Source organism: Falco punctatus (assembly GCF_963210335.1).
Source record: "Falco punctatus genome assembly, chromosome: 9".
Classification (NCBI taxonomy): Eukaryota; Metazoa; Chordata; class Aves; order Falconiformes; family Falconidae; genus Falco; species Falco punctatus.
In genome coordinates, this window is record NC_137589.1 from 16,859,273 (window position 1) to 16,883,893 (window position 24,621).

The 24,621-nt window shown below is 41.8% G+C and overlaps 1 protein-coding gene across 4 annotated transcripts in view; it reads right to left on the reverse strand.

Annotated features, from left to right (window-relative positions):
• JMJD1C (jumonji domain containing 1C) overlaps positions 1-24,621 on the reverse strand; it is a 165,127-nt gene that overhangs the window by 16,129 nt on the left and 124,377 nt on the right. For 3 of the 4 annotated variants that reach the window (XR_013930519.1, XM_080402746.1, XM_080402747.1), the window contains 10 exons: positions 23,417-23,522; positions 18,358-18,482; positions 16,947-17,090; positions 16,636-16,828; positions 14,876-16,548; positions 11,603-11,775; positions 9,061-11,264; positions 5,862-6,063; positions 3,946-4,160; positions 2,782-2,934 (listed from right to left, as the gene is read on the reverse strand). Coding sequence is in view for 3 of the 4 variants with exons in the window: in XM_080402746.1 (XP_080258872.1) it covers positions 2,782-2,934; positions 3,946-4,160; positions 5,862-6,063; positions 9,061-11,264; positions 11,603-11,775; positions 14,876-16,548; positions 16,636-16,828; positions 16,947-17,090; positions 18,358-18,482; positions 23,417-23,522 (5,188 nt within the window). In the remaining variant the exon portion in view is untranslated. Of the gene's footprint in view, positions 1-2,781; positions 2,935-3,945; positions 4,161-5,861; positions 6,064-9,060; positions 11,265-11,602; positions 11,776-14,875; positions 16,549-16,635; positions 16,829-16,946; positions 17,091-18,357; positions 18,483-23,416; positions 23,523-24,621 lie in introns of those variants that run through there. The other variant, XM_080402748.1, reaches the window with a different exon arrangement.

A 24,621-nucleotide genomic window follows, 5' to 3' on the forward strand; every position in this document is an offset into this window, starting at 1 on the left:
CCCACAGCGGTATAGAGACAGAGCTAACTAACATTTTTCAGATTTGTTTTAGTTAGAAACGGTTTTCTAAACACACTGTGAGTCTTCTGTCCTGGTATCCTGTGTGACAAAGATTGGCATACAGCAGCTACTTTTCACAATACAGAAAAGAATAAAGAGTTCTAACAATACTGAAATAGCTGCATCTGTAACACAGACGCTTGCCAACAACCTCAAAGTTTTGAGGTATATTCCCTTTATTATGTTTAGTGACTTGCCAATTTAGCGTAAGCTGGAATCCTTTAAGTTGAGGCAGTGAGACTCCCCTGATGAATTCTAACATGGAAAAGAGACACAATTAGGCTGTGATTGTATGGTTAATTTAATTTGATGCAATCCACGCTCCAACAGCTCCAAAGTGGCTGTCTTCAACCAGAGAGGGCCAAACAAGCTAAACATGAACTTTTAACCGAATCAGCTCTCTGATTTGGTCTACCACGCAGCTGCACCGATGTTACTGGTGGCACAGAGAGGGAAGTTGCACCATACGTCACATTAAAGCAACCATGAAACCACAAGTCTGTATGTATTGGTTGAAAATTGTCTGTGGCAGCAAAGAGGGCCTAACTGGTAGGAAACAGGCTTTCTATAATGTTTCAGGAAGACTGTCCCTGCCCGAAAAATATGCAGTGTAAAGACAAGACAGAGGAAGAACAAGAGCAAAAAATGCCTGGCCAAGCAACTGGTCCCCAATTTGCTCTGTGATTTTGGGGCAGAAACAGGAATGCAATTTCTCTCTCGACCCCTGGTCTTGTATCCTATCTAATGGACTGCCAGTTTTAAGACACTTTAGTTCTTTTTACTAGCTTGCTCAGCTCCAGCAATGTAAGCTAAGGAGTACACTAAAGAAAGCATTTAGCACATCTAAAGCATTACATTCCTACACTGTAATAGATACACACGTACCAAATGTTCCTTTCAGATAAATATTAGATTTGTTAGCCATTGTGTAGTTTTCATAACTCCTAAAACATTGAAATATGTAACGAGTAGCAAGCAAATCAAATCAAAAACCAAAATAGCCTGTAAAATACTTCACGTATTTTATCACTGAAATGCCATAACGTGGCACTCCACCTGATGGTGCCACAAACTGTCTGAAGGTAACAATGGATGCACAGTCATTCATTCATGCAGTACTGATAGAAGTCGCTGATAAATAATCTAAGTATGGAATATTTAAACCTCTAGCATTCCTGCTGAAGCAGGGGGAAACCAGTTCTTCCCCATTACATTCAGGCAACTGTAAAAACAACTACCGGTTCCAGGAAAAATGGTGTAATTATATAGAGACGTGGTTCTGAACTTTGTATGCGAGTGCCAAAGGAGAGATACAGTTCACATGAATCCTACGGCATCATTAGAAATAAAGCTGCGGAGAGGGACGCTATCGTACTGCTTTTGCACATTATGTTGGGATGAACAGTAAAGAGAAAGTCTTCCCTGTTAAGGGGACTGAAAAGAAGCCTGCTTCTGTATACTGCTTTTTGTAAGCTTTGAAGATATTTTACTAAAACTTTCCTGGCTGGTTAACACGCACACTATAAAAAGCCTCTGACCGCATGTTCCCACTAGGGTAAATAATGTTCGGCGTATATCCCAAGCCACGTCAGATGGATGCAGACACATGCACACACAGAGGCTTAAGCCAGTTGAGAGCCGCTGAAGCAGCCTCCAGCACTGAAACATTAATGACTGTTCTCAGTATTAAAACCCGCCAACATTAGTTCTCTAGAAACTTCAGGATTTGATGGAAGTCTCTGGGAACATCCTAGAACCACAGTGGAGGAGACCTCTAACCGCAAGCGAAGGACAAAGGGGATGGTCTCTCCATTTATCAAACATTTGCCATCTAACGGTTAAACTTTTATTTTACCGACATTTCACATCTGTGACATTATGCTGCTATGACAAACATGGAAATGCTTTTCGAAACAGCATTATACTTGAATCAGTTCCTGGCGCAGTGTTTGACCGCACGACTGTGCCAGGGCACAATGCCTGCCACCCAGGGGAAGGCAGTCCTTTCCAACAAGCAGCCTGAGCACCATGTCACAGCCGAGGGCTGAATCACCAGATCAATCTTCCAAGCCATTCTCTCTTTCAACTGCAACCAGGCTGGGTCACTCAGAAATCACGGGCCTGTAAGTCAGTCCTGTTGTACTCCACTATAGACTAAACTTGCCATTCCCATTAAAGCACAGGAATTAAACGAAGTATGTGTGTAGGCTGCTGGATTGTGAAACCTCCATTAATGCTCATTTTGAATACCACGTAAATTGTTTTTCTCCATCTCTTCTTTTTTTATAATAAAAACCAGGCTGTTAAGTCAGTAAGACAAACCATGTACTTCCGAAGGGAGGACCCCAGAAAGCACTCAAATCAAGGCAAGTCTTAGCAATGAGTTACCATAAAGCAGGGAGGTGTAACGGAGTGCCAGTCTCACAGCTAAGAACAAGATTTAACCTTGAGGGGCAAGGCACCAGCAATCCAAGACAATCCACACAAAAAAAGACTGAAAAGCGGACAAAGACCTAAAATAGCCCCCACAGCAGTTGCTTTCTGAATGACTGATTCTACATTTACCAACAAAAAAGGAGGCAAAAAAGATCTAAGAGAAACTAAAACACACAAGCAGTAATTTAACACTTTACAGAAAGGCAGTTACACTAGTGGATCAGCAGCTCTGCAACAAATGAGAATAAACAGCCTATACAATACTCTAGCTCATAAAGAACTGACCTCTAGAACTTTTTCTTTCCTTTGCCTTGTAACAATCTAGGCAGACCACAAATCCACATTTTTGGCAGACCCAATGAATGTTAAATAATGTGGCTTCACATGCATCACACATCTCACGGACTCCTCTCACTGCTCTCTTCCATGCAATTTTGGCTGAAATACAAAAAAAGCAGAATAAAAGGACTGAAATTTAAATGCAAAGCACAGAATGAATAGTCTTTATAGATGAAGCATTCGTAATTTTCCCCTCAGACGCAAGTGGGTGTGGGGGGAGGAACGTGATCCTTCATAAACAGGCCATCAACATTTACCCTCTTAGCTGCATTACACAGCATCCCCATCAATGCTATTATTAATACACTATAAAGAAATTAAAGCATCCAAAAAACACAGGCCAAAGTAATATAGAAAGAACATTCCTGCTCAACATGAGTGGGCTGCAAGTATGAAGAAGAACTTCTTCAACATGTACTTCTGACCCCGTGTAATGAAGAGAGCTGTTTTTTTCACCTGACTGCCAATGGGACATGTTTAATCTCAAGAGCAGCCAAACCGGTGAGCTGGATGGTTAGAGTCGGGGATGGGGGGGTGCCTGTCCCAGAGACCTGGCTCATACTTCTGCTTTCTGCCCTACCTCCTCCTCCTATTGCCTGGAATTAGCCACGCCACCAGTGCGTTTCCAGCCTGTGCCCATCTGCTGTGGGCCAGAAAGACGAACCGTGGCTTTGGTAGGGAGATGATGCTGTTAGCACATGCTTCATGTGGCACATGCTATCATGCTATTCTCCTTTGTTCTGGGAAGGAGACACCTCAGAAACACAACGTCTGTTGGCAGGAATCAGTACCTGGCTCACTGCAGGCCTTAGCCTGGAGCTGGCCGCTCTGGCTGGAAAGCTGGAGGCCAAGCTGGGAACCAGGCTGCTCCAGTCCCAACAGCAGCCTGGACCTGGCCCAGCACAGCCACCAGTGTAGGGAGGGGGAATGGGCTGGCCCGCTGAGGAAGGTCCTTGCCCCTTCCCGACATACTCTCTTACAAAACAGCCTAGAAAAATCCAGTGTGACAATCTGGTGAAGTGAGCTACTCAAAAGCAAGCAATGGGTCACGACAAATGCAAACGCTCCAGTAAACTGCAGAACACTTAAGAGCATCTGAGGTTTCCTTACCGTCTTTTTTCACCCAGGACATGGCTGTTTTCTCAGATGTTACTAACTGACAAAATTTATCACCTATGATATCTAGAATGTATTTAGAAGTTTCTAAGTCCAGTTCATCATCATCATAGTTTTCATGTGTCCATAAACTCAGCGCTTCATCATCATATTGATCAGGAGAGGAGAAACCATCTATTCTAACCACTCCGTTCTTACTAAAAGATAACCTAAAAATGAAAACAGACAGTTTAACTGCATAGAACATACTCTGTGACTTACAGTTTACTTGCTAATTTACCTTACTGCTTATGTCGTACCAGTAAGTTTTCTTTACCTGCTTCAGCATCCTGCCATATCTTCTAATTTAAAAATAAATCCTACTGCCAAACATAGTTTTAAAACAAACAGTAAGAAAGCATGAAAACTAGAACCAACTTTTAAAGCACTTTTTGTACTCAGTTTACTCAGCATGTTCTCCCTGTAATATTTATTACTGCTTTAAAATTGCAGACAGGAAAATTATCTCCCCCCCCCCCGCCCCAAAGTTTCACCTATTCCTTGCCTTTGATTTTTGGAGTGTCGTGACAGCAATCATTCTGTCTATTTTATAGATCTTTCTATCCTACTGCTCTCATACTCAGAAAACACTATATTTTAAGTCTTTCTAGGCAGAATATATCACTAATAAAAGGTAACTTTTTGTACCTGCTGCTTTCTGACCTTTAAAATAACTAAAGGCTTTCCTGTTATCCTACCCAATACCATTCTACTAACCCTACCCATATTTGGCCTCTTTTTAAGCAATAAAATTAATTATTCCATCTTGCACAGTACAGGATAATTCATTATACATACGCTATTATTATAATAGTTAAGGAATTTTACAACAATGCTAGTAAAACAGTCCTTAATTCAGAACTAAGTACCAAAAATGATATTCAGATATGTATTTCATGAAGAAGAAACAATTAATTTTCAGTTGTGACTTCCAACAGTAGTGCAAACTTCGTTTACAATTCAAGCCCTACCATCTAAACGCAGTGAAAATAATTAAACTGCTGTAAAATTCACCACCAAGTATTCAAAACATTCACATTTTTAAATTCTGTAACTGTGTTTTAAAATGTTGGCAAAATTTTATCACTTATGTTCTCTCTTTTGTGCAGAACTAAAAACCCAGAACTGTGACACTGCCGCACTAGGAAGCAAATATTCTTATGCAGAAGGTATTCTGAGTCCAACCTTGAAATGATTCCTGTAGGACTACCACGTCTTGCAACTAAAGCTTCATTACAAAAAGTTAAACCCAACCTAGGAAACCATTTCCCGTCCAGAGTTAGTTGGATATATACTGACAACATAGCCCACACGCAAATTAAAGCCATTCTGTTGTGTCTCAATAGCTGTGCTCCCTGCACCACATATGCTACGCTGCATCCTGGGGAATGTTCTTCCCGACTTGTGAGTTTTCCTTCAAGGGCCATTAATTGTGAAAAAGGATGTCACAACTCCTCTGTCCTCAGAAAACTCCCAGAAAACCTTGAGCAGCATTCCCACCATATACTGGCATAAGAACAATTACAAATAAATGCAACTCTGTGGTTGTACAACTTGTCTAGAACAACTGAAGCTTGCCTTTTGAAAATCCCACTTCAAATGTCAGACACCTGTGTAATGGTGATGTGCTGTATTTTCTGCTTGCCTAAGGTACACTGGGCAGCTGTTCTGATGTCTCTGCTATAAAGCTTTAAATGCAATGAAGTCAATCCACAAAAGAAGAAATACAAATGTAAATACTGTTAAATTAGACAGTGTCTTTTATCAGGCAGACTGAGCCAGAAAAATCAGACAAGCTTTCAAGCACGCAAGTCCTTTGTCAGTATTTAAAAGTTAAACCACCACATCATCAGGAAAACAGCCGTACTTACCGCCGAAAATAGTAAAATCTACAAAACACTGGTGAGTGAGTTGGTTCTTCTCCCTTCTTACTTCTTATTAACCTACATTCTCTGCATTTTTGCAAATTTGGTCCTATTTCAGAGCAAGAATCATCCTGCAAAAAGGACTCTCCCGTCTGCTTCAGCTTCTTTACTTTGCGCCAATCTTTTAACACTGAGCGAGGTATACCAGCTGCAAAAATAAGCAGAGTTTCAGATGAGGTACTGGCAAACCTTATTGGCAGAACCCAGTCAGAACAGTCAGCGTTGAACACTTCTGAAAGTACATACGTTACCTGCCTAACATACTTCATTACTACTTCCATTTGTCCCACCTGTCAGCACTGAACTTTAAGAAGGATAGGTACCAATTAAACTTAAGACAGGCAGAAGCACAGTTAACTATCTGATGAGCTACCAGGAATACCCAGGACACTGTATTTTCTCTTATATCAGCTGTACTGTTCACCAAATATTCCATCAAAACCATCTTCAGAATCTCATTCTTACAAAACAAGCCAAGAAATACAATACCTCAAGAAAGAATGGTTTGAACTGCTTCAAGTGAAGACGTATGCAAAAATGGCAACAATTTCATGAACGAAAGCAAACCTTAAAAAAAACCAAGAAATCCTACTTCTTGAAAACTCATTTTCGCTGAGGGTTACAGATATGATTACAGAAGAACAGCTCTATTCACACGTAGCTCAACTGAACTTGATCTAAAATATCCGGCATAAGGAAGAACAGAATCAATTTGCTCTCTGTCAAGTTTGTGGCTTTGCAAGGCTAAGCAGTACAGTTCTATTTTCAACATGAAAGTCAGCAGATCTGACACTGAGTAACACCAGGAGCAAGAAGAGTACTGGGTAATATGTGCAATTTGCACATGCGCATTTTGAAACTGAACCCTGTCGTTATTTAACCGGGCTTTCATTTCAATGACTTTTAAAAAAACAGTGGCACTGGTTTTATCTGCAGATAGACAGAAGTATCTGTCATTTCATCTACCACTACTCTTGAAAAGCTCACGTTCTGTAAAGAGGGATAAAGAATGATAGAGAGGTCAGGGTACTAACTTTGGACTTGGTACTTGGGTTCAGATCTGTATTTTGCCAGCAACGACTTGCGCAAACTCTGCAAGTGACAGACTGCCTGTGCCTGAGTTCATGGCCTACAAAACGCGCTCTCAACTTGCCTAAGGAGCATGACCGTAACTGGATTACAACTCCAGAGTAGAAAAGGCCAAAGTACAGGTTTGCTCGTCCAAAACAATGTTTTCTGCCTCGGAACCAGAGATCCTGGGTGGCATCTGGGAACGGCTAGACTTCAAGCTCTGTGGGCAGGAACTTGGAAGACCCCCAACGCTTGCAGAACTGTAAAACGCCTTGCTTTGCAGGAGGAAGCCTTGCAGCCTGGAGCTCTGAGCGCTCTGGCTAGCACACAGGCTCCCGGGGCTTTCCAAAACGGCATCAGGACAAAGCAGTTTTCAACCCTGGCAGTATTCACATACCACCCACGTTGCAAAACTGCCACCGAGCCCCCAGTCCTGAAGCACAATTATCTTCAGCCAGCGACAGGGACCCCAGGCAGCTGTCCCATGGGGACCTGTTCTTTCCTGAAAGCTCCTCAAGGTTGACTGTATTTTTGCATAAACCTTTGTGGAAGCAATTTTTTTTAAGAAAATCTCTGACCAGCTCTCTCTCAGAAATTATAAGAAAGCTTCCCCCCGCAAGATAAGCGGACAGGACTATCAGAAGCATCTATGTAATGGGTCACGTAGGAGAAATGGACAGAAAGAGCCCTGGTCTATTAAGACTTCGAGAGAAGATGGGAAGCACAAGAAGCTGTTACCACAAGGACAGGCCCAGTGTGTTCATGTGCAGGACACAGGCTGTGCAACCGACAACAGAATGCTATACCAACTCCCACCCATTTCCCAAGCTAAGTTCCATAATGCATTATCACGTATCGCTTTTATTCTCAGGTACCACTAGCCAAGACAAGAAATCACTGCCTCCCCTTATCTTAGGTAAGGAATCCTTCTACAACAAACCCACAAAAAATCTTCTGCGACAATAAAAAGGTCATGAAGACCCATGTTAGACACATACATTTTCAGTTTAAGAAGCAAAACCCAGAAAGATTTTATAGGCATGTTCTCCTTGATCTTCCCTTGAGATGGGTGGGGGAAAGGGGAAAAAAAAAAAAAAGTATGCAATACTACTATCACTGGACGCAAGCCAGAATACCTCAGACAGACTGCAACTCAGTCTGTCTTCGAGCACCCAGAACAACTTAGGAATCAAGTACTCACAGATACCAGAAAAGTAACTTTATACACTAGGCAGTGAAAAGCCAAAGAATGTAATTACAGGGAGCAGTACTAATTTTCTTACTACCTGTACTTAAAAATTCTTGCAAAAAATAAATTAATGGCGGACTTTCAACCAGAACAAAGACAAAAGAATAAGTCCTTGGAGAAGAATAAATTGGGATAAAAAATAAGGTAAGTTCTTAAAACAAAATCCCTCACGTTGGCAGACCAGTTTCTCTTTTCAGATGAATCCAGTTACAATCTGCTACATGCTACAGTATTACATTTAAATTGAAATCTGTATTTCCCTAAATTTCTTTCTTCCTTTTAAACAAGAGGGTTGTTAACGCCATGTAATACACAAGCTCATTAGGAGTGTGAAATGAGTCTCCCTCAAACCTTTCATTAAATTAACCGAATCATAACAGAGTGGCATCAGGCTCTCAAGGAACTGCCTCTGGCTTCCTGATCAAAGGATGAATTAAAGTTCAACAGAGAATCTTTCCCTCCAGTAGTGCTCTAAAAATAAACGTATTAGATCTTTAATAATAAAAAAATAAAAATCTATACAAATGGCACAACTATACGCACCGCTCTGTTCAATTCTGATGGACAGCATAAACCAGTTTGTTTACTGCTTATTTTTAGGCCAAGAACCAGTTTGTTAACATACATACATATACACAGAGAACGCTGAATTTCTTAAACCAGGATAGTTTAAATAGCCTCAAGACAGATAAATCTGGACCTACTCATTTACACAAGCATGCTTTTTAACTCTTTTCCCAGCTATCATACATGACAAACCCTCCAGGATTAACAGTTAAGACTTCCCATTAGTCCGCCTCTTCCAAATCAGGTTAATATACTCACTGCTGTTACTGCCGCTCTGTAACTTCAGCTTGCTTTTTTCTTTGGCACTCCTGCTAAGGACACCATTCGGTTTTACTTCTTCCTCCGTCTCACCCTTTTTTTTCTGCAAATCATTTTGTTTCTTTTTGTAAGTTGGCTTGGGCTGCCGTTTAGTCCTTTGCTCTGACTTGCTCTCACTTTCATCAGAGTCTCCGCTTTCAGAGCCAGACTCATAAGTTCGTTTTGCTTTTCTCCTAGGGTGCTTATCTTCCTTCACAAACTTATCTGCCAAGATTTTACTATCTACGTTGTTTTGCAAATCATTTGATGTAGAAGCTATTAAATTGACAGTACATGGCTTAATAATTTCTGAAACACTGTTCCCTGAATTCTCTTTTTTATTAGTGTTTTTATCTTCCTCCGAATGTCTTGTTAGCCAAGCCTTTTTCAGCTTAGTGTGGTAGTTTGGCTGACTCGTCTGGGAAGTTTGCCCACTGCCTACAGAGTTCGCTTTGTTTATTGTATTACAGACGATAGCACTGTCTAGGGAGACAGAGGCTGAAAATGTCTGATTTTTCACAGGGTTGGATTCGGTCTCACTGGTGTTACTACTTTTAAACTGAGCTGCAGCCAACGCTGCCTTGTGCTTTTTCAAATGGACAAAGTCGGTGGAGGTGGAGAATCCCGAGCTGGGCTGAGCAGCGCTGCCTGTCTTGCCAGTGGCGGGTGTAACTGGAGCTGGAGTGCTGACCTTGCATTCCTGGGTCTGCGCCACCGCCTGACTTGCCGCTCTCGAGGCAGTACACTCCAGTGACGTGCAGGCCAAGACCGTGTTTGATAAGGAGTAAGTCACTTCTGAACTACCCCAACTTGACACGCTGGTAGTTGTTGCTGCTGATGCGGTGACATCCGTTTTGGTACTGCAAATCATAGTTGTGGTAGGGGTGACAGCATGAGGAACGGTGCCTTGCGAGACCGCTGGAAACTTCTTTTCATACTGTGTGCGAGCACTGTCTGAGTTCATATTTGGCAGAATGATTCTTCCAGTCTCCCTGGCTTCCGCTGTTTTCAGGCAATCTGCTTGATTTGTCACAGCTGAAGATCTCTCACTAACTCGATCTTTGGAAGCAGACTGCATTACTGGTATGCTATCATATTTCGTGCTAGAAGGAGGACGCACAATAACAGATGCTGTAGCGGACTGCGACTTTCCACTTATTCTTTCAACATGCCAATCCGCTTTCTCATTATTTGGGGCATTACTGGACTTCCATATTTCTGACAAATTCTGTTCAGAAGCGCCCTTGTAAACGTTCTGAGCTTCCTTAGGCTCAGGTACTAAAGTTGGTGGTTTCTGCAACTCCTGTATTTTGCCACCACCAGCATTAACGGGTTGAACGGGGGTTAGAGTCGGAGGTGAAAGGCTGCTATAGCTGCTTTCCTTCTTCTCCAGGTTCTGGTGCACAGGAGGGTGAAACACAGGGGCTCTGTGCAAGGCAGGCATACTCCGGAGTGTATTTGAAGACGAGATTGACAACTGAGTAGGGCTCCTGCTGTCACTTCTAAAAGAATTTACAGAGTGAGACTGCACTGACTGTGAAACCTGCTCAGATATCTTGCTCGCAGAGCCTTCGCTCTCTGGTTGGTGCTTAATTAAAGGTGGAGGTTTTGAAAGAGAAGAAATGTAAGAGGGGAGAGACTGGGGACTAGCTGCTGTTGCAGGACAATTAGTTTGCTTATCAACATATGAAGCTTCCTTTGATGGGTATGATCTTGGCGGTTCATTTACTACACTATTAGACAAAGTGGTGAAATAGTTACTCTGTGGCAAACTCTGTGGAACAGAATGCTTCATTTTATACAGTTCTGAGACAGAGCGTTCGGCATCTTTGTCATATTTTACTGAATGGCTTTTGGGACTTGAAGATAAGGATGTTACCCTGGAGTAGTTATCTCTCTCTCCCTCCAGTGCCTTTATTTTGGCTGTAAAAGGAGCAACTTCAATACTTTCTTGGAGTATCCGTCTGTGTTCTTCTTTGTATTTGCTCAGTCGCTCCCCAGTCTCCTGTGGTGGCCTTGGCAGCTGGTTCAACATTGGATCTGTGAAATGTCTGTGCATATGGCTCTCCTTTGCCGTCTGTGTTCTGTTTTGCTCTAGCTCTGTCTTCACTGGTGCAGTTGTAACAGAACGTAAAGGTTCAATGAATGCTTTCCTCTCCAGTTCTCTGAAAAAGGTTAACCAGACAGAGGTCAGTCTGAAGGTAGTGCGACGTGCTAAATGGAAGACCTTTCTTCCCATGCTGTGACCAAAGTTATCTATTAACACAAAATAAACTTCTCTTTATATTAGGTACAATTTTTCAAAAGTCTTCAGATGACTCAGGAACTCAAATACCACTCCAAGTCACCAGGGCAGAGTCTGTTTTGCAGCACACCGGCAAGCTGCTTTCCCGCCCCCCTGTATTGCAGACAGCCACGTTCACAAATGAGCTAAAAGGAAGCTGTAAGACAACGTCGGCTGCTGAAATGTACCCTCTCACACTGAGATGGAACGCAAACTTACTCCTTGTGATGCTCTACAACACTTTTGGACAACGGTGGGCTGGAATGCGTTGTCAGTTTGAGAGGTCGAAGGGGATCTGCACTGGACGGTCGCACGGGAATGTGACTCAGTAAACCGAGGCTGTCAGCTGAGGTCACTGGGGTGGGCTGGTGTAACCATGGGCTGGGAGTATTCTGTTAACACCAACCAAAACAAAAACAAAATCAGATTTCAAAATAATCATGGGACCACAAGAGTTACTGTATCAAGCCCTACCAATGATCAGAGTGAAGTAATGTATTGCAGCACCAAATCATACACAATAAATAAAATTTAACATTTTAAGTCACTTTTAGATCAACTGGAACATCTGACTGTACTTCCCCTGGACTTGTGGTATAGAAAACAGTTTACACATTTTGGAAGCATTCTTAGAACTGTTTAATTTTCAAGTATTCAGCATGAATATTTAATTCTAGAACAGCATCTCAAGCTCATCAAAATTAGCAAACCAATGATAGTCTGACGGCACTTAACTTCAGTTATGAGTAAACAGACCATTAGCTCTTCAATGAATTGCAAGAAGTATTTCTTTCAAAAGACAAATATGGTTTAGTATTTCTGGAAAACAATTTCATCCCCAGCTTTGTAAAAAACCTCAATATAAGGGACAGACGTATCTCTTTCCTGGACAGTTCCTCTCCTCCCTCTCAAGCAAATGATTAAGTATGATAATCTTAATCTGCCAGGCATTTTTGTTTGGCCTAATTTCATCTGCAGCACAGTACTAAAACCATAAAGGTACACACACATCTGCCATAGTTTGCATCAGGGCAAACGCATAGCACACGTTAACTCTGTCATGTGTGCCTAAACACTCAAAAGATGGGCAACAGAAACCATCCTCACTTCCACACACAGTGATAAGTCTTAATTTATGAACTGTTTTCTAATTGACTACTTGGGTACGTTTGTATTTTCATTTCTTCTCTGAAACTTGTGTAACAACTCTGCAGGGAAGGCCAAGAGCAGCTCTCCATCTCTCTTCCCCTCTCCCTCTCCCCTCTGAGACCTGCTTACATGAAACCCACACAGACGAGTGGCAACGCAGGGCAAGGCAGGGCACCCTGCTGAAGTGGTGCTCAAGTGCTAGGGACCAGCCAAGAAGGGACCAGGACAAGAGTGAGCAAAACTCCTAGGCGCACCCCAGTGTCTCTCAGAGCTGCTCCACCCCCAACTCCTGCCCAGAACTACTTCCCCTTCCCTGCTTCTCAGCAGTCCATGCCTCTCCTCCCCAGCCTCGGGGGCTCCCAGCTGAGAACTGCTACAGCAGAAGGGACGCCAAGAGCTCTCATGACACGCGCACACAGCACAGAATAGATCTGCAGGTGCTACAACTTTCAAGTTCTGATTTCTGTACTTTTGAATATGTAAAGCAACTTCTTGGGTTTGTGCTAACAGTTTTGGTGCACACGTTTGCTAGGCCAGGAGTTCCCACGCTGCGGTGAATTCCCACGAATAGCCTGCAAGCTGTATTAAAGTATTATGCAAAAAAGGCCCATCACCTTCTCCCTAGAGGAGGTGGGGAACATCTGCTTGAGCACCAAGCGTTGCCTTAATAGCTTTGTGACTCCACCTGCAACCACCTACGGCCCAGGCCAAAGACGGGAGCTGCCACAGTCACCTGTGGAGGGCAGGAAAAGGTGGGCTGGGGGGCACGCTTCCCGTGACACACAGACACACTCAGCCCTCAGCAGAGGGTGGCTGCTGCTGTTACAGCTGAAACACAGATCCCTTTCTGCAATTGTGGCACCCATTCAAACCTACTTTGGAAACGCCCATTCTGGGTTTCTAAGACATATTTAAAAAAGGCCTCCAGCGCAAGAGCCAGAAGACAAGTCACCACAAGACAATTGCCACATATCAACATAATTAAAAAGCTACGTGCCTCAGTATGCAGGGCTGCATACTTCAGGCAGCCAAAGTGTAAACACAGTCTACCCAAAGTTCTTTAAAATGGACTTCAGCATGGGGTGGAGCAGGCAGCAACATGAAAAGATAAATCCACCTATAGTTTTCTCTTAGTCTTTTCTTCCCTGCTGCGTTTCACTTTATCACATTTTAAATCAAACTGACTTCTTATTGCAAGGCCAACTCAAGCTGGCTGTTTGGGAAAGACTTAGCCACAAGGGTTTGGCTTTTCTCAAGAATGAGGCTGGGGAAGAATAGCTTTCCCCATGATGAAAAAGAAAAAAATCTTTATAACCATTCAGGAACTCCAAGTTTTGACGCAAAGGCTTACAATCTGGCAGGAGGACCACTGTCAGTGACATGCCTTTTGTGGTCCCTGTGAAAATCTGCCCAAATTAGGCCAAGTTGTAAGCCTCTGAAGATCAGTATGCACATGCTCAGTGGAGGTTTGATTGAAGCTGGCAGGAAAGCTCTCCAAAGTTTCTGTCTGCGCTACACATGCTTCATCTTACACTGTTCCTCTAAGGTGCCTGCAATAAGCATGCCATATCCCAAGCCTGCAGGAGTTGAGAAAACTTTTCCTGTAATTGCCACGTCTGCCTGCCAAACGCCGCCGCCGCACTGGGCGTTAGGCTGAAAAACACAAAACCATTTCTTCTGAGACTTCAGTGGTTGTACTCAGCATGCAGACAGAGTAATCACCCTGACTTGAATACAGAGGAGTGGAACGCAGATGGGAAGGCAGGGATGTGTGTCAACAGGAACAGAAGGGGAGAAAAAGATATGCCAAGAGAAGGTACACAGATAGGTGTAAAGACAAGAGACATGGGTGTGCAGTGCAAGAAAGATTTATAATTGCTACAGTATTTCTTTTCAGAACTTCCCGCTGGATTTAGTACTCCACCCATCTCAGCCTTTCTCCATTACTTAGCAAGCATACATGAATTTCACTGTAAAGACAACAGCACTACCTCTCCTAGTACTTAACTTACACAATGGTTTTCGTAGTTTGAGGTAGCAGAATTTACCCTGGGGACTTGAGGTCCAAAACCCACTGGTTGACCTCGGTCATAAACTAAAACCAAACATTTCCTCTTTAAAATACTTGGGAAATCAAGGTCTGGAAGAACTAACTCCCTACTCACGCCCACTGCGAGACAGCAGTTACTACTGGACTTTCATTCCTAGTTACCTGCCTACTCAAAAAACCCGCCATCACCAAACACTGTGTGACGCAAACCACCAGATCTGTACCTAGAGAACCACTGCTGGGAGACACCAGCCCCAGCTAAATATGTCATTAGAGAAACGAGTTCAACTTACCCTTCTCAAGGAAGTCTCCGCGTTAACAGGAGTTTCTGGGTGGACCCATTTGGAGGAGGGCAGACCGAGTCCTGAGTAAGCATGTGTTCCGTTTGGATACTGCCAAATAATTGGATAAAGCCCTAGCTGATTATAGGAAGCAGAAGGATGAGCTTGTCCAAGAAGATGTGGAGACTGGTGTTGTAACATCTGTTGCTGCTGCTGGTGTGCTAATGCCAAATGGCCTAAGCTGCTAGCATGAGCAGTCTCTAGTCGCGGGTGGCCACCCAGCAAGGAGGCAGCAGGCACTCCAGGTAACACTGCAGGAAGTAGATGAGGGTGGTGAACAGAATGGTGAGATGCGGTACTAAGGGGGTGAGTGTTAATAGCGGACAAGGGAGCCTGAGCTGAAGACCCAGCTAGCAGGTGGGATGAACCAGTTAATGCAGGATGATGAGCATTTGGATTTAAACAGGTTCGGTGGGATGAGGAATGCAGAGGATAATTATGCTGATGCAAATAAGGTGAAATGTGATTAGTTCCTGTTTCTTGTCCAATCAGAGTGGGGTCCCTGTACACCGTGAAATGTTCATTCTTGTCAATGATAAGAGGACTTTTAGTAGCTTCTAGAGCACTAACTCTAGCTGGAACTGGATGAAAACTAGACCTAGGCAAATCATGATCAGTTTTATTGGCTGACCTTGTTAATCCAGTAGCATGGCTGTTTTGGGAACTAACCTTAGACTTCACAGTATCAGAAGATTGGGTGAATTTAGGCTTAACATCAGGTGACTTTGTTTTAGGATGATCAACTGAAGCACTAGGTTTTGACTTCACAGAATCGGGGACTGGACTTTGTTTATGCAGTTTACTCTCTTCTGCTAGAGAAGCTACACTTAACGAAGACATAAACGAGCCATACTGCACTTTTTCTTTTTCAGGATTTAAGTGTTCATTTACTGATAACGTTTTTACAACCCCAGGTTGGATCAATTCAGTTTTGTTAACAACACCGCTAACCCAACTTTGATCAGCTTCCTGTTTTCTTGCTTCAAGGAAATTTGCATTTGCAAATTGCTGTTTTAAATCGCTGCTGTGAGATTCTATTTTCTGAACCGTTTGCAAACCAAAGGTACTTGCAGCATTATCCTGGCTCTCCTTTTCAGCATTGTTTTTATTAGTAACATCAACACCACATTTTGGAGTAGGAGGTCTGGGTACAAACTGATCATTTTTTAATTCTGCAGTATGTTTTTCTGCATTGCACTCTTGAACATGTGGATCCTTGGCATTCTGCTCATAAGGTGTTGGCTGCTCTGCTGCATGGAGTGAAGATTTTTCCTGCTGATCTAAGATGGATGACTTCAGTCTTTCTGTCTCTTCTTGTTTTTTATCTTCCTGTATTTCATCCCATGGAGACCGCCTATCTGTTAGTGTCTGTTCCACTCCCTCAATAGTTTGGGATTTTCCTTCTTCTCCATTTATCTTTGAAGTGTTCTTGCTTTTTAACTCATTTTCTGAATTTTGCTCTGAGGACGAATCTGTTAATCTTTTGTTTGAAATTTCTGAGTCACTGCTCTCAGAGTAATCTGAGATATTGTCTGTCCGCAGTCTCTTCATATTTAATTTTTTTTCATCCTCTTCAGGTTTTCTTCTTTTACTAAGGAAGTGTTTATTTTTGTTCTTGGGGTTTTCTGTAAAAAATAAAAACATTTCTATCACATTTTCAGTCTAATACAGTTTTAAGCAGCTCTCCCTCCCTTTCCAATAACTGCTTTTACCTCCTCGACCTATATAATCATATCTTTCTTCTTTCATCTTCTCTTCATCAGGCATGCTGCTATCAGAGCCTTTCCTCTTATTTGGCCGAGTATTCCTCTGTTGCTGATGCTGGTGAGAATTCTGTTTTGGTGCTGCAGTTTGGGAATTCATTGCTGGTCTTGGACTATTTGCTTGCGCACGTGTATAATGACCCTAAAAATAATTTTGTGATTAATGAACTTAAATGCAATTTTAATCAGTGACTTTAAACATGTATCTTTAATATTTACAATACAGAAAAATACTTAGTTAAAAAGATAAATGTATCTACGTGGACTGTGTTGCTGTTCTGGTTGGAACGAGACCGTCGGCGTGAAGTGATGCCAATATTTTCACCTTTCAACAAAGAGTGAACAACATCATCTAGAAAGGTCATCTGAACCATAGAAGGATCAACATTCTGCGGTTCTAACACCTGGTTTATTAAAAAGAAAAAAAGAAAAAAAAAAAGATCAGCAGATGTTCACGTACTGCCCAACCTGTATTTTCTGTATCACTGTTCACCAGTCTATTTTGTGTGCTAAAGACTAATCAGAGAAAAAGCCTACTTAATCCTAACGAGCAGATCTGACACCTGAATCTCAACAAAGGCTGGGAAAAGAGTAAAACCAAAGCAAATGTGTCTTTACATGTCAGTGTAAAAATAACTTTGTTTTTTAAAAGAAGTACCCCACCACTTCCTTCCCCCCTTTCACTGATCTGCAAATTTGAAATTAAGACACTGAGCTCTTCACAGAGTATATGTTAAGCAGAAATTCAAATATACAAATATTTTATAAAATGTATTTAATGCACTATAAAATATCCTGCAGAAGCACATTACAATACTGCTTCCAACAGAAGCAAAACTGCTGAAAGAACCAAAATAACTGGAGAGAACAACTCTAAGAGCGGTGGAATGTTACTAGGGAGGGATATTTCAGAAGGGAGGAAATACTAACCAGATCTTCAACCAATGTGTCACAAAGTGAAAAAAATAACATTTGGGGAAAATTAATTAGAGCAAATTAAGGGAAAGAATGTATCTGAGATTAGACTAGTCTTAAATTTTATTGTCACATATGATTTTGTCAGTCATTTCAAGGCAGAGACAGGTCATTCCCCATATTAACAATGAATCATTACCCTGGTCTCCTGAAATAAAATTCGTTAGTGCCATGCCACTAAAAATACCAGTATTAATTCTTTTTATAACATCAGCTTCAGAAATACAACTAAACCCCACCTCAGTAAATGTAAATTAGGGCTGGAGTAAATGCTTAATTCAATAAATTGTGGGAGGCGGTTATTTCAATTGCTTGGAAGAAGTAATCGCTACTGCAGTGCTAGAAGATTTCAGCGCTGAGAAAAGAAATTCTCAAGAGAGCTGACAGGGAAGACCAGTTCTTAAAACCAGATCGCTTCCCTTCAAAGACTTCACTAGTCAAATGGTGAGAGCAGAAGAAAAGCAAAACTGTAGAACTGGTATTAATCACATGATTGCACAAACATTCAGCCTCAGGATGGTTTTAATTGCTAGCCCAATGCAAAGTCATGCTGCAGTTTCAGCGCAGTAATAAGACTCGCCCTGCTAGAACTGAACAGCTTAGTGTATTTCAGAGCACCACAAAAAAACCTGTAAGAACTCCCAACGTGTAGTTTACTTGAGGCTTGTTTTCCGAGTAACACATACCAAAACTCACCTGGTCATTCATAACAACCATAGTGCGGGTGAAGAGATCATGGTGGGTAATGATACCAGTAAACCACTGGGTGGCAGAATCCTGTCTGTACACTCTCACCCTATAACCATTTAAGGAGTACGGACCTTTAGAAGGGGAAGAAATGAAAAAGCCATTGAGGAATTCAGAAAAAAAGGAAAGAAAAAAGTATCAATGGGTTTTCCTGGGTTTTCAGCCTCATAGCAAACATATCGCGTGCACGGCATGGACAGCAAACTACAGGCAATTCTGGCACAGCACTGCCTGTGGATTTGACTTTTACTCAGGAAGACATTTTGAAACGCAACTGGTACATGCAAGTATGCCTTAAGGTCAATTCTGCTAGTATTTTTAACATACTGTTTTCTTATCTAACTAAATCTTGCTGCAACCATGATGAGAAACGATGGACAGATTCCTGCTTACGTACAGGAACCATAGGAAAGTAATCTGAAAGGCCAGAAAGTGGCAGCAGCAGGTTACACAGAAGCTATTTAACAGGCTAGTCACATGCCCAGCTGCTTTGCTGGCAAAAAGATTTACATCTCAGTGGTTAGGCTCTCCATCTGCCAAGTCTTTCCCATAAGTGACCACAGAGTTTCTCTCCATTACAGCAGCTGGAAAGGCAGCCGAGTGATCCCGTCCCTGCTATGGCCACACAGAATACTCCAAAACACACACACACACTGAGTGAAGATTTTAGCTCCTATTTTCAGATGTAGCAACTGCGAAGAAACCCCACACACAGTCACTTTGCAGAATCATTTTAATTCACCTCCAAAAGTCAGTGGGGGTGGGGGGGACAGTATGATACAGTAGTTTTATTTCTGTAGTTGGTTTCAAGACCCAGAAATTGAGATTCAACAATCTTATCCCATGTTCTTGATTATCAACACACTTAAGTTTCATTGCACTGAAGTGTTTATATAGCATTTTGTATGACCAAGCACACTGCCACTGAGTTCAGTTCCAACTGTGTGGGTTCTGCTACTTCTGCAACCAAACCCCACGTCAGGCATACAGGAACGGAAGCAAAACCAGTCAGTGGCAGCCTACAAAAAGCCTAACTCAAATGATTTAAGAGTGCTTAGTTGCTCAACCGCACAGGCAAGGCCAGAATTCCCCTGTCTTTAGTCTTAAAAGATTTTTTCCAACCCCTGCCCAGTACATTAAGCAAGCTCAAACATCTGCAGCAAACAGACAGGGACCTTGCCGATCTTTCTCTAGCAAAATATCCGTATTCACATGACTGAGTCCGTTATAACCTCTGCACAAGGAAGTGCATGTTCATAAGGACTGTTTTTAATGTCAATATTTGAGAAGTCAGGAGAAGTGCAAAAGCAGTAATAATTTAGACATTTCCAAGTGGTCTTAGGATTTAATTGTGGAACCTTAGCAAGGCCTTCTGAAATACCTTTTGCATGTGATTATCTAGGTTCTAAAACAGCTAGGAACAGAAACACCATGCAGTGGCACCCTTCTTTCACCACATTCACATCATTCACTGCACAACTGAAACCCTGAGACCCACTGAACCCTCTGAGCTACTGGTGTTAACTCGTCCCTGGAGCACGTTTCCAGCTGCACAGACAAGGGTCAGAAGTGCACCAGCATGGGTGCTGCCAATCACTGACACGTATGACCATAAAAAGAGGAAGGATCTGCAAGCTTATGTCTCTCATTCCTTGTCTTGGACCAGACGGGGTTCCCGTGGGGACACATTTCCTGATGGCTCCACTCCAACACTTACTCCATATGCCCCTGCAAAACGCCTCCAGCTCAGCTCCCACACTTCTGGCTGCCTGACCCAACTGCATTCTCCATGTCTCGAACTTTTAATCACTGTCCCAAAGCTCTGCCTTATTCAGACAGTCTCAGTAAAATTTTGCCTGTCTCTCTTCGTGTGCATTTCTCATTCCTACGTTCCTATCCCAGTTCCTCCTCTCTTGCAGCCTGCTGTTAACTGCACAATGATTTTCAGTCTCTTGCATAACCAGAACCAGCCTCTCCCCAGCTTCTCTCATTTTAGCATTTATGATTCCAGGCCACTGCCTTCCAAGTCCTTTCCCAGTCTTCTCATCTTACAAGCTCCATCCTTCCCCATCAGCTTCCAGCTTCTCTTATACTCTTCTGCACTGACCCAGTGCCAATTTCTTTCCTCTTACTCCTTGCTCTAATCTGTGTCTGCCCCTCCTCCCAGCTATTATCCTATCTATTTTTAAAAAACACTTTATCTACCTTTAAAAAACGTGGTGGTGGTTTGTTTGGTTTTTTTGTTTGGTTTTTGGTTTTGGTTTGGTTTTTTTTTTTAATGTGCTGCTGGGTGTCACGAAGAAGGAGAAAGATTAGCCTGTGGTCATACGACACAGGACGGCTCTGAGCTCCAGCCCAGCCCAGCCACAAGCAGCCATTACAGGAAAAGCCTGGCTTTGTCTCCAGTCCCTGGCTGAATCACGCTCAGCTACACATTGTTGAAACAGCCTGTGCAGTACTATCAGGAAATATCTCCAGGGCTGAAGCACACTCAAGTGTTTCAAGACGATTATTATACATGCAGCCTCACTGACTGTAGTGATAGTAAATCTAATAAGAAGAAAAAATTCAAAGATTTTAATTGTTAAGTATCAAAGACATTTTACTATGTTCCTTGAACTGGTTTTATTCGTCCCTAAAGCCTTCAACTTGGCCAAGTTTGGGAGGAGTTTTTTGGTGATGGTTGTGTTTGTTTTTTTTTAAACAAGGAATAAACTACTTTCCTGTCAAATCTACAATCTCTACTGCAAAGCCTGCTGCTGTGACTGCTGCCCAAAGAACAGGTTAGAAGGGCCAATTTTTTTCTTTAGTCTCATTCTTGTAAATAACTGGACCAGTTCTGACTGAAATTCCCCCTCCTCAAATTGGCATGTTTCTTTCAAACATTTCGAACCTGATTTCAATACTTTTATCTGACCCTCTTCTTTCTTCAGATAAAGTGCGTTTTAACTGTGGTAGTCTAAGTAGAAAATAGTAAGATACGAGATGAAGACTTCAGCATCATAGACAAGAAGGAAAAGGCTGGATCCTAAAAACGCTGTAGAGAATGAAGTAAGAGAATATGGTAACAACCTTAATAGATGTGTCTAGACACGGTATAACTGAAAATGTTGCTTAAATTGCAGGGAACAGGAAAATGGTAATAACGGAGAAGATGAAGAAAACCAGAGAAGGGAGGGGAGGAGAAAAGAAGGATAACATGACTAGATTACAGCAGCTAGCACTGCTAGAGGGCTGCCTGTAAGCCATTGAAAGGTTCGTGCCAAATGCAAGGTCTCCAGGACCAGGAGCAGATCATGCCCCAGGAGAACATGACAGCATTCTCTGCTGGCTGACCACCATCCAGTGGGGCTGAGCTGGTGGCACTGCAAAGGCTGTCACGGCGGATGGGATGTCACCGCCCGAGGAAGTGCGTCTCTCTCCTCTGGTCACACTGCACCACAGCAGGTGAGCAATGCATTTGAACTGCAGCTTTTCCTTAGATGAGGAGAGCTAGTCTGCAAGGGCGTTTGAATTAAATTCACCTCCTCATCTAAAATACTCCTGATTTGTGCACTTCCAAGCATCTAAACATCTGTTTGAGAAATTATATAAAATTATATATATAAGAAAAAAATACAGTTCCTGGAAAGATGGGACATAAATGAGTTGTGTGGATGACAGGCTGGCAGTTTCATTTAGGTGACTATTCCAATACTGCTGGGGCTTTGCTCAAGTATTGAGTCTGTGCCAGTGTACAGAAAAGCTTTTGTAATTTTCTTAGTATTGTTACTCTAATGAAATACAACAAACAGCTCAATTTTAGTTTCCTTTTCCTATAGCCCTAATTTGATTTCACATCACCTCTCAATCTAGTTCTGCCTGCAAATTTCACCAACAGACTACTAACTCATGTTGTTCATGTTGTATCTGAGGGTATTATTATAGAATCTAAAATCACTAACACCGACATACGAACTTCCTATCTACACAATTCCACAGATTGCTTTTTTCAGCATGCTTTCTCTGTGGCCCATACAATCGCATTAGTCAAATCAGAAACTCCACAGAAGGAAAGACAGACATTTTTAACTGTAACATGGATATTATACTTACCACATTCTTTTGGTTTTCTAACCTTAGTTTTATCAAAGGGACAGTAAGCAAACCTCAGTGCCATCCTTAAAATACCAAATTATTTACGGCTCCCCTCCCAGTCTTAATTTACAGAATGCTTAAGCATTTTTGTCCTGAAACTGCTTCGCTGCTTGCCTGGGAATTTTATTTTAACCCAGATCCTACAGAGGTTAGTTTCTGTCCCCCATAGCTAGGAATGCCTCTGTAGAGCTGTCTGTCAGTTCTGCAGAAAGTTAATGAATATATTGCACAAATGCATATACATTTTTATTATCAGCAAGACTGAGCCAAAATAATTTATTCTAATCCATACTAGTTTTCACCTAACTTGTAGCTACAGTGTAAAAAATGATGTATGCATTTGCTGCAACCTTCTAGCATTAGAACAGAGTTACAAAACTGTAACTGATCTGAAAGGCACTTTTCAATCGGGGGCTGAGGGTGTGGGGTGGAGATCTGAAAGTATTCTTCATCTGTGACAGAGCTGTGAATAACTACAAGAACAGGCAGGTATCTGAGAAGTTATCACACGTAATAGTAACACTAACAGAGCACACAACAGTTTTAAACATGCTAAAAGGTGTGTGGTTGCCATTCATACGCGCTTATTTTCACAACAAACTTTATAAAATACCTACGTTCAGACTCATGATATTCAGCTTCTGCTGTAATCACCAAAACATCAAACACATTATGAACAGCCTGAAGAAGTCACGCACAGCTTTTTACATAGTCTTGTTTTCTTGTATTAACAAATACTTCCAAAAATAACTTCCAAGTCAGAAATATATTCTCCATTATATCACAAATACTATGAGATGAGTCCAACACAACTAATGGCCTTAAACTAGCTAACACAGAATAGAAATAACAGAATTTCCCACATAATTACCTTGCATAAAAATCTCCTGAACCTTTTGTTCCTTTACCCAGGCTTTTACCTCCTCATGTAACTGCGGGTTATCCCTGAGAACTGGGTTTAGACTGTCTACGTCGTCCTAAAGTAGAGATTAAAAAAAAGAACCATATGTTATGTTTACTTGTAACATTTCTGTTTAATTTCCTAGATGTATTTTAAGAGTACAACATTAAGTAGTTTTATGCTAATTTTACTGATTGCCTACAACTCCCTGTGTTATTTTTAGAAAAAACTTAAAAGCATAACGTAGTGCTAGAAGTTATTTCATGGGAACATGGTATGTCAGACCCCACATGTGGCCAGACTTGTAAGCTATTAATAGGATCACACTTTCATAAATACTGTCTTGCTACAAGCTAAAATGGCCCTCTAAAGACTTCAGCGTTTACAGGTATGCAGAAAGAATTTAAACGATTAAATGAATTTTAAAAATAAGTATCTGTTTTTCATATCTATAAAATTTAGTACGGACATATTGAGCATAAACATAGCTATAAAATCCACAAAGATAATGCGTAAGAGATAGCTGTATTTTAAGAGAAACAAACATTCTGAGAGAAACACCATTACTGATTTTCAAATATGTAGGTCTTTGTTAATTAGGCAATTCCAAATAAGACATGCTTCAATTTTTTATTATATTCAGTCCTCCTGGAAAAGATTATTTTTGACTATTTAAATAGGACATCATCTGGGAAATTAAGACACATTTGGTGGCACTGTTGTCCTAACACGGAAAAACTAGGCACAAGATCTTATTCGTATTTTAGACAGCGCGGCTTAAGTCACCGTTCACCTCTAGACTCTTGGGAGTATCTATTTCTCTACTTCAGGGCAAACTTGCTATTTCTGCCTTTTGAGGCTGTGGCAGTGAAATAAATCTGCACCACGCCTGGCGACTCCTCATGCAAAGATGGCCTAGGAAATCCTTGAGCTGCAGGAACATGCATTTGTGCCAAGAGAACTTCAGACAGTTAAAATAATCAGAGCAATACTCCACATACAAAATGTAAAATGTTTTATCAGCGCTGCAGCTGAGATCAAGTAATTTCTTTCCTTGATCTCCAACAAGTTCCTTGATGTTTTACAATTTATTATGAAGAGCTCCATCCATAGAATACAAAGATACAAGCAACACTCAGGGAATTGTGCATTGCTGCCAGGCCCTCAAGTGACAC